General features: G+C 37.9%; 2 protein-coding genes across 3 annotated transcripts; one reads left to right on the top strand and one right to left on the bottom strand.

The window, feature by feature from the left end:
- Nucleotides 1–253: 253 nt before the first annotated feature.
- Nucleotides 254–2,000, top strand: LOC114535072 (glutamic acid-rich protein-like). Its single transcript, XM_028556453.1, has 4 exons — nt 254–473; nt 1,217–1,312; nt 1,436–1,702; nt 1,879–2,000. Exons 2-4 carry the CDS (start codon nt 1,258–1,260, stop codon nt 1,998–2,000), a joined length of 444 nt encoding a protein of 147 aa, XP_028412254.1. The 5' UTR covers nt 254–473; nt 1,217–1,257.
- Nucleotides 2,001–11,865: 9,865 nt separating this feature from the next.
- Nucleotides 11,866–14,936, bottom strand: LOC114535085 (putative E3 ubiquitin-protein ligase RING1a). Of its 2 annotated transcripts, none has more exons than XM_028556468.1 (5): nt 14,832–14,936; nt 13,987–14,181; nt 13,312–13,353; nt 12,300–12,631; nt 11,866–12,024 (listed from the first exon to the last, which is right to left on the bottom strand). In XM_028556468.1, exons 1-5 carry the CDS (start codon nt 14,884–14,886, stop codon nt 12,001–12,003), a joined length of 648 nt encoding a protein of 215 aa, XP_028412269.1. In that variant the 5' UTR covers nt 14,887–14,936; the 3' UTR covers nt 11,866–12,000. The 2 variants fall into 2 exon arrangements, with proteins under 2 accessions (XP_028412269.1, XP_028412270.1); XM_028556469.1 differs by having other exon boundaries at nt 13,987–14,178.
- Nucleotides 14,937–16,590: the final 1,654 nt, after the last annotated feature.

Below are 16,590 nucleotides of genomic sequence, written 5' to 3'. Positions count from 1 at the left end.
GCAAACTGCGGTTTCTGAGGTTCTTTTTCTCAAATTTTCCCGGGGGGGCATGCCCCCGGACCCCCCTAGGTGTCTCGCGCCTTCGGCGCTCGGTTCGCACCTTCGGTGCTCAAGGTGTCCATGATACTGTCAATTTTCGCTCTGGATCCGCCCCTGAAGAGGGACAATTAATATTCCTTGCTGCATTTGTGTGCATTTACTATTAAAATGGCAGAATTATTGTGTCAATTAATACACGATTTAAAAGCGCCGGTTAATTGAGCATTGCTACTTTTTTAAGCATCGATAGCCGTTGCGTTTACATTGTCCCACATGGAGAATTTATGGAGAAGTTTATTAATTTACCGGGCAAACATTTGCGTAATCAATTTCGTATCAATACTGTTGGTATAATCTGCTACAAAAACGCAAGTTAAGTCCTGTGCGACGACAGTGCGACAGACTCGTCTCAAGTGCAAGACCAAAACTTCGAGGTAAGTCTTGGGTCATGTTTCTGGGAAAGTCGTGTTTTCTTTGTTGATTATTTGTAATAAAAAAAGCATTTTTTATAGTACTAGAAATATAGATGCATGCAGCAACCCCTCGCAAATAATTTCCTAAGCCAGCCTGACCTAATCTTATATTATGAAATGACTCAAATACCGAGTCGTTAGCTGATATTTTTAATTTTTGGAAACAAATACAGTCATAAAACTTATAGAAAAATAAAGTAAACATCACCCATTGCATTTAGCAGGCAGTTAATGGAATCTCAGAACTTATATATATATTATAACGGTAAAAAATTAAAGTTCAAAACATCAAAATAGTACAAAATCTTCAAGGACCGTAAAACGCCGAAATATATTATAGCGAGTTTAAGTGAGACAGCTCAAGGAACGGATTTACCAAACCGTGGCTGAGCTTACAGCGTTATTGCAAATTTACGGATCTTCACGGCTTGAGTAAAACTCCGGATTTTGTAAACCGTAACAATTTCAACAACTTGAACTTCGGTCCAGTTCAGATCTTCTCCGCATAACTGTATAAATACGATCAGCAATTTTTATTGCTACATTTATACTTGAAGATTTCGTTCGACCCACACTTGACTGGTAATGAATGGATAGTTAGTATACAATCTTTAAAGGGGCGGCATCCTTTAGCTCCCTCCTCTTGAAAAAATGCAACGCAAGAGTATGAAACCTCAAGTTGCCACATTGCCACATTGGTTTAGGAATTAGCAAGAGAAAGTTTTAAGAAGATTAGAAGAGAAACATGAAGACTATTAAGTTGTTGAGCATCCTTTTGGTGGCAATGGCCTGCGTTTCTGGTATGTTTAAACGTTGAAGCTGTTATCAGCCAACCCAGTTAAGAGTGGCGTTCTGATGCCATAAAGAAATCACCCGAAGCCTTGAGTAAAATAACTGATTTATTCCTGTACTTCAACTAACAGCAGTTAATTGTGAAGAGGAGGGAAGTTACTATGACGACAATGCACCAAAAGTGGAGAATGATTATGCGAAGAATGCAGATGTGTCAGCTGACAGAAGTCTCGCTGGCGAAGAATATGATGACGATGTCAAGGGGGAAGAGACGGAAGCCGACGAATACCTGACGGAAGATAATGAAGAACAGACGGAAGTCGACGAAGATGAGGCCGAAGCAGACGATTACAAGACGGAAGCCGATGGAGAAGAGACAGGCAAAGACACAACGAGAGGTAAAAACCAAATTTGTCGTTCCTGAAAATGTTTATGTCGAACAGCAATATTTTTCTCGCTCGAGGGCTTCAATATTGTAATGACTTAATTTTTCTTATGTTTTGATCGAAATCTTACTTATTTTACACAACAGCGCTGAAAAAATCGATACCACGAAGCAATCTTTCTTTTTAAGGAATAACAGCTGATCTATCCAATGGTGAACAAGACGACACAAAACGCGGTGAGTATAGCAAACACAATGTCTTAATTTCGTGTGGAATCATACACAACTCAATTAAAGCCAAGAACTGTTGAGAAAAATTAGTCAACTATTCACATATTGAAACAAAGCACGAAGAAGAAATAACACAGATTATCATGCATAATGCATTTAAATGAAGAGTTTAAGCCCCAAGGGGGAGTGGTGGCTATAAATAAGGTGGTTCTCACTGCATCTCCCACTTCAAATTCGATCGAGCGCCCAGGAAGATAGCGGCGGCGACCCACCCGCCCAGGCCGATCACTGAAAATTCGTAGTGATCCCAGAATATCGGATGCACTTGTACCACATATGCACCTGAGCGCTCGATCAATGCTCCCATACTCAAAACAAAAGGAGTGCAAGTGAGAGCATTGGAAATAGAATACTAACAATCTTCCGGTATAGGAATGGAACCTCATATAATAATTATGATATCGCTATTTCATAATACTGTTTCATATTTCGTAATACTGTTTAAGACTTTAGAAGCAACTATACACTCGCAAGTACGCTTATAATTCGGAATAGTAATGTGATTTTATAGTTTCATTTTATACAATCTTTTAAGCACATGCATTTTTTTCGCTGCAACACGATAAAAATTATAGTAAATCAGAGAATATCTATATAGATATTTTCAAGAAGTATTAATTTGTTGCACGTTTCAATCTGGCGAAATCATGATATACCAGAGATGACTTAGAAAACTCGTTACAATAGTCGAAGTATAAATTGTTCTAATACATCGTAGTAGTTTTTAGGTATCTTTAGTTTCTTTTCGTAGCTAGGGGCTGTTTACATGATCCCGCTAAGCCTAGATTCAACAAAAGTGCGAGATGTCCCTGAGATATTGAAATGAGTGGGCCAATTCATCCCGACAAACTATCTACACAAACTATGTAGGCTAATATATTAATATGTTACTAGAGACGGATTATCCTCTAGACGAATGATCGAATGATTAAGGTCCGTTTCGTTTGAATATAAACAAACGACAAACTATCCAGACGAACTATACGCAGACGCATATGTCAAACGAATCAAAATCGCGCGTTTAGAAAGTGCACGGGAATTGGGAAATTATTTCTGTAACAAAAAGGGTGCACAAAAGCCGTTTCATGATGAATTTTTGGTAGTTCGTCCCCTCCCCCGTGTTTATACCAAAAGACGGTTGTTGCGTCAAGACGAACTATGCGGATAGTTCGTGTTGACGGATGATCATCTGTTTGCCCGTGTTTACACACAGACGAACTATTTGAAGACAAACTATTTTTTGCTTGCCCAAGTTCGTCCAAATGAATGATCCGTCTCTAGTATAGATCAGGCCAGTAAATAACCTGAACCTGGCAGTGGTGGGGTCATCCCATTTAAGTTTTGGTTTGTTTTTTTCATGAACACTAATTTCAATACTTTAAAATCATCCCACGCTTTGCTGAATCTCGGGTAACCGCGAGATCATAATAATAAACAGCCCCTGGTTTTCCACTAGCGATATTTTTCGCGCGAAGCGACTTTATTCCTTTGTATTTGAGCAATTTGTTCCAGATGGTTGCAGGTGAGAGCTCTGAAACAAAAGTAAAATGTCGCTTCGCGCGAAAAATATCGCTAGTGGAAAACCGGCTTAATACAGAATTCGTGTTAAGGTGTCGGCTGCAAGATTAAGACTTGCTGAACTGCCGGTATTGCAAGCGATGCTGGTCTTGCGGAAACAGGTGTAAGGCAAAAATCTGCATTCACCGCCGTCGGTGCGTAAGAGTCCGATGTGGTCTGCGCGTTTGCACACGATGTTATGCAAGACGTTACCGCTGTGGAAAATCCTGCGGCTATGGTTGCAGCTACAGAAACACTGGGGTAAGATAATAATTTTGCCAAAATATGCTGGACTAGCTTGGGTCACCCATACTAGGGGGATACATTACACTATACCAGATTCACATTGTCACGACATAGATTTAAGTTGTCTACGGTATCTCTTGTCTTCAAAACGTTTTCATTTGGCTGATCATGTTAAAGAAATCATGGGTTCATGCCATCATACTTTTGGGGTAGAACTCCCTCTCACATGTTCCATTATGACCAGGGAGCAGCTTGTCAGCGTCATCAAATAACTTAGCATCAAATGTTGTATAACAACTCTCGGCGCCTTCGCGTCAGGATTAGTATACTTGATTTTGAACAAGTGTACTTGTCATAGAAAAACTTATCCTGAACGTTGGGTGTACAGAAGAACAATTAAAACTTGTCGCACAAAAACGTGTCATAGAAAACTTGCTCGTCTGTAAGGGGCTTAAAACATGCATAATTATAATTATGCGAACACTTCGACAATTTTTATATTAGCAGAACACCCAACCAGAACACCCACGTTTCATTGGAGCCGATGTGCTGAACTGATTTCATCTCGTCTATAAATGAAGTAAAAGAGACGAGTTGGAGTTGTTTTTCTAAGCTACTGGTCTACCAATGATAAGATTATTTCTCCCCGAATAGTTGACAGAGATTCGTCTATTCCATTAAATGCTTGTAATCATGTATAAATTATCTTCTCCCCTCTCTCTCTCTCTCTCTCTAGTGTCGTCGCATTCGAGGATAAACTGTCAAGTTTCATCATTACCTGTCACCTTTTTTATTATATATTCCTAAACGTTTTCAATCAACTTTAATACCCTAGTCTAATTAAGTAATTAAGTAAGAAGTGGCGGAAATTCAGTTCAGTTGATAACAACATTGTTTGTGTGGTGCAGCCAACATAATTAAGACACTTTCAACCTCTTGAATTTACCTGCATCGAGTGAAGTACCAAAAATCATAATCACGTCATTTTATTTATACTTTCAGCGCAGCAAATATACAACGCAAAAAGCTTTTAAGTCAGGTCCAGGACTAGATTTGAACTGTGTTGTTTATACCAATCTTTTTTTCTGATTTATATTTAACTCTACCGAATTTTCCGCCACTCCAAAAAGGTAAAATGATGCATGTATACAATTGATTCTCAAAAATTAGTAATTTTTATTGGATGATAATTATGCCTGATGCCTTTTGATTTTCCTATACGTCATACGTCTCTATATTATAGTAAATTTAGGGGATGTTTACCTGAGATTCAACGAAGCGTGAGAGGACTTTGAGGTATTGAAATAAGTCTTTATGACATGAAACAAGCACATGCTATTGTTGTGGTGATTATATGACTGCCAGGATCATGTTATCTGCTCATTTCAATACCTCAAAATCATCTCACGCTTCGTTCAATCTCGGGTAACCGGGCTCATGTAAACAGCCCTTTAAGCGTAGTTTAAACTGGAAAGAAAACCGACAGTTATTTAACGAAGATCAGCGCCAGTCTCTGTACTATTTTTAGCGACGCGATCATCGGCCGCAAACAAACCATTGTAAATGGTGTTGGTCGTGTCGAATCATAGACAATCCAGAAGAATGTCTTCTGGATTGTCTATGGTCGAATGCAATTTAAATAATAGATATGATAAACCTCATTAAGCTTCATTATCATCTCATTATCTATTGTTTGAATTTCATTCCACGCGACAAAAATGCGACGTATAACTCGGGCCTTAGTGCTCTCAAAGTTCAAACAAATTATTACAACAGCGTCTATTTTGGGGGAAACGTAGAAGCTTTTAGCGCTGGACCATTCAAAATCTAACAATAGACAAATGCAATTGCGTCCGGTTTTTAGGGACCATGCGTAGGTAGCTTTATAATATATTTATTTCAATATATTCGTCACATGTGAAGTGTATACAGCACATGATCATGCGTGTTATAGAAGGAGAAAACGCTTCTGAAGGCTAATTCGGAAGGCGAACTTAGAGGCACGAGTTTTCACAATGGGATAAATTTTGTTGGGAGTAAGAGACTTCGGTTAGATTCTCAACTTTTGGTGCATACAACTTTTGTATCGGGAACAAGTTATTCGACGACAATAAATGTGAACTTTGTTGTGAGTTGTATGAAGGGAACACACGACGCGAACCTCGCGGTCGCTCGTAAAATTCATTGCCAACACTTTAGGAAGATCGGCAAACGAATCCCTGGTCAAGTAAGCTAATATTCTCTGATAGTCTTTGTGTTGTTACTGTTTTGTGCTTCAAGATTGTCTGTCCATTGTCTTTAAGCCTCGCGCTATTTTAGACATGCAGTCTTCAAAATACTCGTTCATGAATGTTTAACCGTTGGTAATATCGCACTCAAAACCATCCTATTACCTATACTTAGGGCTGTTTCTTTATACAGTAAAAACGGCCAGACAGGTCCTGTCGTATCCCAGTAATTCGTTATTTACATCTTGCCGCTAAAATCTAGTAAAAATACTGTAATCCAATTCAAAATAGACTGACTGCTGCGACCATTTTGGAAGCGCCCTTAGCCCTGTTTCACGTTTGAAATGGGCATTAATGTGTTTAAATCGCCACCAAGAAAATTGGATGCGTATAAACGAGGCGTCAGACATGATTTATAACAGTCACAGTAAAAAAAACACTCGATCGTCAAGTATATGCATGGGTATACTATATAGTTTGAAATAAATAGTTTTATGCACCTAGTATAGCTTCCTAGCTTACAATAATGTGGTACATTTAAGAAATAACAAACATTTTCCGTGTCTCTATACAGTTATAGAAACACGCGTGTGACTTTGGGAGAACGAAAAATAATCAGGGAAATATTCCGTAACAATTCAAATACGCGAACCAACGTATTAATTTAGGGTGATACACATTACAGGAAGCAGCCGGTAATCCTTTCTATGTTCAGTATAAATCCTGAATACACGAATTTAATCCCTGCGATTAACTTACTATAGGATTAGATTTAGGAGTTGACCCTAGTCAAATATAAACCTTATTTAAGATCTTTTATTCTAATCCTAACCTAATATTAAGAATTAAGTTCGTATTTTTACAGTGAACTCTAACAACTGGAAGGATGACGCCAATGTCGAAGTCTTTCAAATCAAATGCTTGGATCAGGCTGATTTTAATATTAATTGCTGATTAAGGCGGGAACCGCGCCTAAAAAACAACTTCAAAAGGACTAGGGAGAATGACAAAGTAAAATTTCGGTAAGTTGCATTAGATATTTTCCGTCCGATATCATAATTTTCCAAGCTTGAAATTTATAGTATAAAATAGTTGGTAGTGCTTTTATGAAATTATTTCATATCATAACGGCAGAAGAACGCGCCGAAATGTTAAAACGCTCTTAAAGCTATTTGCTCTCTCGAAAATGTTTTTTGCAAAAGTTGGCCTCAATTTAGCTTTAAAACGGCGGAGGAGTTATCGTTCGCGTCATGCAGTGAAAAGCACTATCACACCATCACTTGATGCATGCAGCCGTAGCGCAACAGCGTAGAAATTATTTACGATCGCCCGCTGTCTAAGACGAACATAAAACCAACACACGTATATGCAAAATCACAATTTATCTCTACAACTTAAACCTAGCCGACAATTATGAGAGTCGTTTTAAATCTGTAATGCTAAAATGAACTCGTAATTGTCCGTAATTCCACCAGGTATACTTTTATGAAGTGATAGGTTGGTTATCCGCTGCAAAACCGCACTAAAATAGAAAAATAGGTGTTAATAGAAAGCTAGAAAACGAAGATTTTTAAGTTGGGATACACAAAGATTATTCGAGTATTGTCCGACGGGACTTCTTCTCAGTCCCCTTACCTTTTTATAGAGGCATATATTTCTACAGTCACTTTCACAAGGGTAGGGAATATTGCGACACAGAGTGCAAAATTTGGGTTTATTGTCACAGACTCTGTGCGGGACTCGTCTGCTCTTCCACACATAACGAGGTCCATATCCAAGATGTCTTACGAAGTGGTATTTGTATTTGATGTAACGATACACCATACGACATGTCCTCTCTGTACCACATCTAACTTCTCTGCATTCTCGTCGTTGGCACAATCGTCTTTGTAGCTGGCAAACACTTCGGCATCCACATTCCTTGCACAATAGTTTCCCTTTCTTGTATTTGCGGCATTTCCAAGCTTTTTCACAAAATACGCAGTCATGTCAATTGGTAAACGTCATTGGTTCATACCTAACCTTTTCCAAAATCTCAAAACTTGATTTTACACGAAACAACATTATTTTAACAGCAACGTGCAATGAAAACTAGGATATGTGAAATTTGACTGGTTTTAAACTTCACTCACATTGTCATTGCAAATTGTGTCAGGGGCGAAGCTAGACGCCCAGTTTGGAAAAATTTAGGATGAATTTCGCATTTTCCAGCAAGCTATTCCACTATCAAAGCTCCGCTGTAGCATAATGTACATAATAATTCGTTCGTGACTGAGAAATTGACCGAATGTAAATTGTCATCCTGCAACGTGCGAACGTGATTAAAAGAAAACCAGGCTACAATGGTCTCAATTTTGGTCGCATTAAACAAAATATATAAAATTAGCAAGCTTATCGAGGCTATTGTTATGTTTATTTTCGCCTGGATGAGAAAAGTCAATTTACGCAGAAAAAAGTTTATATAAGTCAATAAGTAGATTATAGTTCTTCTTTTAATGTTTTATCTATGAAAAAGTAAACGTTCGTATTTACGTTGTTCTTACGCCCGCGTTACTCAGCGGTATACATCTTGTAAATTAACGTCATGTAAAACGGATCAAAACAATGTTACTAACCTGGCATCTCTGGTTCGTCTTCAGCCACATTTGCAGTTTCTTTTTAAAAAAAAAGTCAACTGTCATTATCATTGTCTCAATTATCGTATTCCTATTTTAATCCTATGAAAGAACAGTAAAAATTAAAATAAAATTGACAATCTAAGATTACAGTTTTGGTAATTAACCAATAGGTAACGGCTAGGATTACAGCTTTGGTAGTCGAGTCCACAGCAAAAGGTATTAATTTAATCCATCGCTATTATTGCCTCTTATGGTCTAATCATGGGAGTAACTACCACAGAGAAATTACTCTCACAACCCAGTGGGCAGTATACTCTATGTAATAATGTGTGATGATATCTCCGGAGTTAGCCAAGCGTCTATTGCTCATAACAACAAGTATATAATAATAATTATGCTAAGTCAAACTGGCCTTGGAGCTTGATGCTGTTTTTATTTGCAATCAAAGGTTATAATAACCTTCATTTTCTTTGGTCTCCTCATCTTCGTTATCTTCCGTGTCTTCTTCGACAGCTTCCGTGTCTTCTTCGTCACCAACCGCATTCGCTATCTCGGGCTGGTCTTCCAACTTTGGGAGCATTATCAACAGCAGATGTTTCTTTCTCAGCTCGAGCTGGTGCAGATGAATATGAAAAAAAATCGTTCATGCGCAATGGCTTACACGACTGCAGGTGCGCGCGTTAGGGTTCACATTCCCCTGATAAAATGGTTGTTAAAACTTGAAAAACGTCATAGCGACTAAACAGCCATGCAGTGGTACACGAAAATAGCGGAAAAGTAGAAAATATTAGATAAAAGTCTGTCAGGACTGTGTTTTAGCAAAAAACTTCAATGCATGCAGAACATTATGTGTAATAAATCGCAATAAATCGGTACAAATATTTTACGATGTTCTCATACACGTATGTCATAAACAAATATTCATGAGATGTTCGTACAATTAGGAATTGATATTACTCGATTAATAATTTCTGCCATAATTAGCTTCAAACGGCGGCCCCGACAATTTTGGCATAATTTTAAAACATTAATCGTGCTTTTACATTCCAATTACACTCGCTATTGCATGATCATCTGCACTAATTTCACCCTTGTGTTTAATCGCAAAATAAAAGCACAGGAAACATCACTTACAGGATAATTGCATGTGATCTCAAAGCGGTCTTGTTTGTGCGTTAAAGCTCCGGTGTTTTTCTGACCGCAAAATTTGTGGATGTCAGCTTCCTGTTCGCATCTGTTTGGAACGCTTATGATGTACATAGGGGAGGGGGGGATTATTCGGATCATCGGTCATCTTCATCCGCACATAAACGTTCGGATCAATTTAAGGCTTTAAGAAACGTGATCATACAAGTTGCTTATTAGTTGAATTTCCGCATATTTAAGAAATAGTGGTTGATCATGGATCTCATTAACCTTAATCCTATCAGAAGGTCTACACTTGTTGATGTGAGTTCCGCTACGACCAACTCAGTCCAGCGCAAATATATATATTGTATTCACCGTTTAACCTAAACGGGCTTGATACAACCGGCCCCTGCAATTTAAAGCCAACATGTTGAGATTATGTATTATTCCAAGTTCATCTACTGACCACGATGAAGACTTGGGTACAATATTATTAATTCGGAGTACAATATTAAGGCTCATTTACACTATGCGATAATGCGATTTGTCGTATACGATTCTTACCCTGGCCGCGCAACCGGCTAAGAGGTCTATTGAAATTTGAAGCGATGGCGGAAATATTGCGAGAGTTAAGAAAAGCGTGTGAAACAATAGCCGAAGGTAGCATTAACCAATCAGAAACCACGTTATATATACATGCTATTTTAAACAATTTACATGCGTCGTAAGTTATACCTTACATGATTCAAAACTTTACCAACGACACTAATCCCAATGTATTTGTAGCCGTATAATCTAAAATTTCGCGTGAGCAATATATTTCACCCATGCACGCAGTAACTTTATCGAGTTATCGGGCTTGTATCTTCGCGTGTGGAATGTCCTGTTTCAATTTGAATTAACAATACTAATTGATGCGATCACATCCTGTAATTACGCCCCCTTAAGCCCCGGGCTCTAAAATAATAGTTTTAAATTCAGTAAGCCGATGTTAGTTACTAAGGAACGGTGATCGAATTAGACTTGCTACAATGCTTCTTATTTTAGACAAAAAGCTCGATATCAACAGTATGCAACGAGTGTTACGAATCTTTGACAACCCGGGTCTTATAGAAAGTCTATTTTTCGCTACCAATGAGTATGATTTTTTGTTCAAAAAATACGGGCGTAAAATTTACAGGACCGCAGATGATCGTAACAGCTCTATAGCAAATCCGTGCTCAAGTCAGGCATATAGACAGCCTCAAGCTTCGTTGACACTGCTTGAAACCACAGTGCTTATTATAAATAGCTATCAAGGGAACCGGGAGTCGATGTCCTTTCAAGAGGCACTACAGTATATAAGGCCGATTGGAAAAGAAATTCATTTATGGCTGAAAATGATCACTTCGTGTTTGGGTGCATAATTTAAAAACGAATGCATAATTTAAAAGAAAGTTTATCATAAATTTAAAACAATCTTCTTCCATGTTTTGGCGCGGTTTTATTGACTCTCTTTAACAATAGAAGAAGATAATTGTACCTTTTAATAATGGAAAAAGATAATTACAGCTTTTGCACATCGATCGCACGCGTGATTGCGAATACGACTTCACCGTATTGTAGGCGATTCATTGTTGCAGTCCCTGACGAATAAAGTCACATGGCGGGCAAAATTTAGGTTTCTTTATATAAAAAATATTCTCGTCGTCAACCACAGACCTTGCACCAAAGTTTATCCCTGTATTCACGGCATTTCAAACCTTATCACAAAACACACAGTCATGTCAGAGCAAGTCATGTCTAAGGCTTATGCTTGTGTTTAAGTCGATGATTGTATTGCAGATTTTATGCATTGCGTTTCATTGTTTTTCCTTTTGTATGTCGCAAGTGAAACCCAGGCTTTTCAAAGATAATGACGTCAGGCACAGGAACCAGACGCTACATGAAGTTTGATTGGCTTGTTAATTTTGACCCATTATGGGAAGGGTCTATTCTTTTCAATCTAACATTAAGATTTCACCTGTGTCCCCTGCATGTGAAATGCACTATCATGTAATACAGCCGTACCACAACGCTCGCGGGGTGAGAACAACATAAAAACAAACAAATTTTATGCAAAACCAAACTTTATTTCTACAAGCTAATACAAGTTAAAGATTTCGGGTACCATTCTAAATCAATAATGCTATATAATGAAATCGTGATTGTCCTTAATCGTAATCTTAATCGTAATCTTAATCGTAATCGTAATTATAGTTCGTTTATCCGCGATAAACTGGCGAACACTAAAAAAAGGAAAATAAATTTTTTTTAAATAAAAGCTTTATAGGCTCATACAGTGGCGTAACCAGCATGGATAATTGGGGGGAGGGATATTCATATATTCATGTTCTGAATGATCAATTTCTTTTGAAATCTACTGTCTTAGTCACTTAACATGAATATACGAGTATTGCCCAGCCACCCCCTCCCCCAATTATGGTTGCTAGCTACGCCACTGGAGCCATACAAAGGTTATTCAAGTATTTTCAGGTCGGCGAATTCACCTCAGTCGCCTTACCTTTCTGTAACGGCATATGTTTTTACAGATCTTTCCACATTGGTAGCGAATGCTGTGGCATCGAGTGCAGAACTTGGGTAATTTGACACAAACTCTGTGCGGGACTCGTTTGGTCTTCCACACGAAGCGAGGTCCATATCCACGATATATTGGGTAGAAGTATTTGTATTTTCTGGTTCTGTACACAGTGCGACATACAACCCTTGTACCACATCTAACTCTTTTGCAAACTCGTCGCTTGCACCATCGCGGTCGGCATACAGGTCGGCAGCCACACTCCCTGCACCACAGTTTTCGAATTCCTCCTTTCCTGTAGTTGCGGCATTTCCAACCTTAATACAAAAGGAACATGTCAGGTCGTATACGCGCCATCGGTTCATACTTAACCTTTTCCAAAGTCGTGAAACTTGATGTTACACGGAACAACATTGACTGCGAATTGCAATAAAAATTAGGTTATGTGGAATTTAATAATGTTCTTGTATGTTTGCATGGTGATAGTCGATAATTAATTTAGCTTGTAGGTACACGACGTAAGTATTTAATACTGCAAAGCTTTCGGACCTAGCTTCATCAGGAAGGTCCGGGTTAAGCAGCGGACCGAAAGCTTTGCAGTATTAAATACGTGGTGTACCTACAAGCTAAATTACTTATGAGGAATTTGTTTGGTTTTGAACTTCATTCACGTTGCAAATTTTTGTTCACAGAGGAAGTTAGACGTCAACCAGTTTCGGAAGAATTAAAGGAAGAGCGAGAAATTCTTCGCCCCGTTATATTATTTGATACATAATAATTCGTTCGTTGTTAAGAAATTTGTTCGAATGTCAATTTGTCTTCATAAATTTCCGAAACACAGGAACACCCTATTACATCGGCCATTTTGTCGTGTTCACGACAATTACGCGATTAAGTTAAAACCAGACCAAATCTTAACACGACTCTCAATTCTGGCTGCATTAAACAAAATGTAGAAAATTAGCAAGCTCATCACAGCTATAACAATGTCACTAACCTCGCTTCTCTGGTTCGTCATCAGCAACATCCGTTGTTTCGTCTTAAAAAAAATCAAGTCAACGATCACTATTGATGTCTCATTTTCTTTTTTTATATAATGAACAGTGAAAATTAAAATAAATTTGACGCACTCGCAGGGAAGAATGGGATTACGGTTTCGGTAATTGTGTTCACAACAACCTGATGACATAAGCCCCGTTTACACGGTACGAACTTAAACCGGTTTAAACATGAACGCGTTTAACTAGCACCATAGCTGCGTTTACTTGCGACTGACCACTTTAAGAAATTTTAATATAATTCGCGTTATTTAATCTACCTCGTACAGGTAGTGCAAAGTAATCCCGCTTAATTTACATCGATTCGAAAAATCAAATATCAAGTCAGACTGTGTAAACGAGGCTATATAATGAAAGTAATCACAACACAAAGAATACATTCGCAACCCAACGTTTCGACACTTTTCTAATCTCTTTATAGTCATCATACAGGGCTGGTTCGACCTCAAATCATGCTGATTCGGCTCGTTATCGGGGCTATATTTGATCCGGAGTGATTTTGCGACAAAATGTTTATGTTAAGTCAAACTGGCGCCGGACGCGATGTAATGTTGCGTATGGTAAAAAACAAATCAAAACTTTGGAGTTTGATGCTTTCATTTAAGTTATACTACCTTCTTCGGTTTCCTCATCCTCGTCGTCTTCCGACTCTTCTTCGTCTTCTTCCGTCTCTTCTTCGTCAGCCTGTTCTTCGTCAGCCTGTTCTTCGTCAGCCTGTTCTTCGTCATTAACCGCATTCGCTATCTCTGGCTGATCTTCCATCTTGGGAGCATCATCAACAGCGGAAGTTTCTTCCTCAGCACGAGCTACTGTAGATATATGATAAAACTTTCACAAAGGAATAAAATGCTTGTTAAAACTTAAAAACATAGAAACAAAACAGTCATGTAGAAATTAAAAAGGGTCACAAAGGTAAACGATAATACTGGAAAAGTATAAAATATTAGATAAAAGTCTGGAAGGAATGTGTTTTAACAAAAAACTCCAATGCTTGCATAAACAATATGTGGCAATAGATCACGATAAAGCGCTACAAACGTTTTACGATATTCCATCATGCTTATGATAAACAAATATTCATGAGATGTTGTTCGTAGAGTTAGAAATTAATAGTGCTCGATTAATAAATGTTGCTATAGTACACTCGCCCCTGGCGGCGCCTACAACTTTGGCAAAATTTAGAAACGTTACTTGTACTCTTACTAACGAATTGAACTCGCCGTCGAATGATCATGCACCTATATGAGATAATTTCATGTGACGTCAAAGCGTCTTGTTTATGCACAGGTCAAAGCTCCGCAATTTTGCAAAGTTTGCAATTGTTAGTTTGTCTACACTTGCTGGTGTGAGGTCTGTTATGACCAACTCAGCTAGCCCGGTGCAAATATATATTGTTTTATCAATCTTATTTCTGATTTTCCTAATCTTTTATTCAACAAAAGCATCTAATAAAACTTACCAAAAACGCAGGCTGAGGCCAACAAAAGGAGACCAAAGAACACAAAACTCTTCATCGCTTTTTCTTGTTCTTCTTTAAACCGTTTCTAGTTTGAGGTTGCAGGAGCAAGTGATGAACTGATAAATTTGCCTTCTTTTACACATTACCTAGGTTCATTATGCAGAGCTAATGACCTCGTTGCCATGATTGCAATATGCGTCAGCATTTATCAGTAACTTCAAAGCCAATATGTTGAGATTATGTATATTATTCCAAAGTTCATCTCCAGGCACGACCAAGACTTGAATTTGGCGTATAATATTTGTAAATTAACCGGATAACGAAATAACCACTTGAATAAGCGACGTGCATGGCAAAGAGGTAAAATTCAATTTGAAATCTGAACAATGGCAAAAAAAAAGTGCTGTAGTGTTGTATATATCCAATTTATTAGCTGACCTAGCTTATATACACATGCATTAGTATAATCAGCATAAAACATATATTACATACTACATTCCTCCTATTACATACTACAAGTGCTATCATCCATTGGTGTTAAGTTAAATTTTCATGCAATGATTCAAAATTTCACCAACGACATTAATTCCAGTGTATTTGTAAAATCTCAAATTTTGTGTGAGAAATATATTTCACCCACACAGTTATCGTGCTTGTTTTTTGTTGACTTTTAAAATGTTACCGTTTCAAACTGAACAATATCAATTGATGTGATCATATCCTGTACTTATGTCCCCTTAAGCCCCAGGCTCTAGAATATTAGTGTTAAATTCATCAAGCCAATGTTAGATTACTTAGGAACGGTGATCTACCGATTTAGACGCGCTGAAATGCTTGTTGTTTTACACAGCAACCTTGTGTGACCTTTGAGTGTTTACAACCTTCAGTGACCCTAGGCCGAAAAATTGTTAAGAAAAAGGAAAGTGATTCTCAATACTTAGGCTTCAAAGTTGGTGAAAAAATTATACTCAACAAAATATGCCTTGCAGCAAAAAAATTGAAGCTTATACACTTGGAGAAAATTAATCGTTATAAAATGGCCATTTCGCAGCTGTCAGATGTGCATGATGAACTGTCAAACGTATTCAACTTATTCAGAAAAAGAGTTAAAAGTTATTCAAAAGTTCTCTCATTGATAGCGATATACAGAAATGCAAAATTGTGTATCAGTGATCACATTTTCTTGTTGAAATTTCATAAACGTTTTGCGGTGTATGAATTTGTTTTATCTTATCGGCATGAATTTGTTTTGATAAGCAAACCACTGATTTTCTAGGCTAATGTCAGCGCTTCTGTTCAAAATATTTCGTAATAGCTTTGCAGCAAAAAAATCTTGCTGTAGTCAGCCTTTTTAAACAGCCTCAAGCCTCGTTACTATGGTTAATGAGGCCTTATTACAAATAGCTATTAACAAAGTCGATGTTCTTTCAAGAAGCACTTCGTGATTGGATTGCGCCTATATTGACGCGTTTCCTCTATATGGGAAATCAATTAATGTGTCACTTTTAGAAAAAAATAATTGAAGGTCAACAAGCACTCAAGCTAGCTAGTATTTATGATTTATCAGAGTTGCAAAAAAGCTGCGGGTATACGCAAGTACCACCCGGAGGAAGGTTTGCTTTGAATGAGGTTTGTGAGGAAGGTTCAGAGTTGAACACTCTAATTGATCACATGCATGCATGTACCAAAAAAACAAATATTTCTTTATGCTGGTTGCCACTTGACTCAGTGACGTAACGTGGTTTTAGGGAGGTTTTCA

This window comes from Dendronephthya gigantea, unplaced genomic scaffold, assembly GCF_004324835.1.
Source record: "Dendronephthya gigantea isolate DGI-Jeju-01 unplaced genomic scaffold, DenGig_1.0 000110F, whole genome shotgun sequence".
In the NCBI taxonomy this organism is placed as follows: Eukaryota; Metazoa; Cnidaria; class Anthozoa; order Malacalcyonacea; family Nephtheidae; genus Dendronephthya; species Dendronephthya gigantea.
Note: the sequence above shows the minus strand (reverse complement) of the source record. Positions and strands in the feature narration are given on the sequence as shown.

Coding starts and splice junctions, on each gene's coding strand:
- LOC114535085 (XM_028556468.1), bottom strand. CDS start 14,886: ATGAAGAGTTTTGTGTTCTTTGGTCTCCTTTTGTTGGCCTCAGCCTGC. Junction 14,182..14,831: donor GGCCTCAGCCTGCGTTTTTG/GTAAGTTTTATT, acceptor ATATATCTACAG/TAGCTCGTGCTGAGGAAGAA. Junction 13,354..13,986: donor GGATGAGGAAACCGAAGAAG/GTAGTATAACTT, acceptor ATTTTTTTTAAG/ACGAAACAACGGATGTTGCT.
- LOC114535072 (XM_028556453.1), top strand. CDS start 1,258: ATGAAGACTATTAAGTTGTTGAGCATCCTTTTGGTGGCAATGGCCTGC. Junction 1,313..1,435: donor GGCAATGGCCTGCGTTTCTG/GTATGTTTAAAC, acceptor TTCAACTAACAG/CAGTTAATTGTGAAGAGGAG. Junction 1,703..1,878: donor AGGCAAAGACACAACGAGAG/GTAAAAACCAAA, acceptor TTTCTTTTTAAG/GAATAACAGCTGATCTATCC.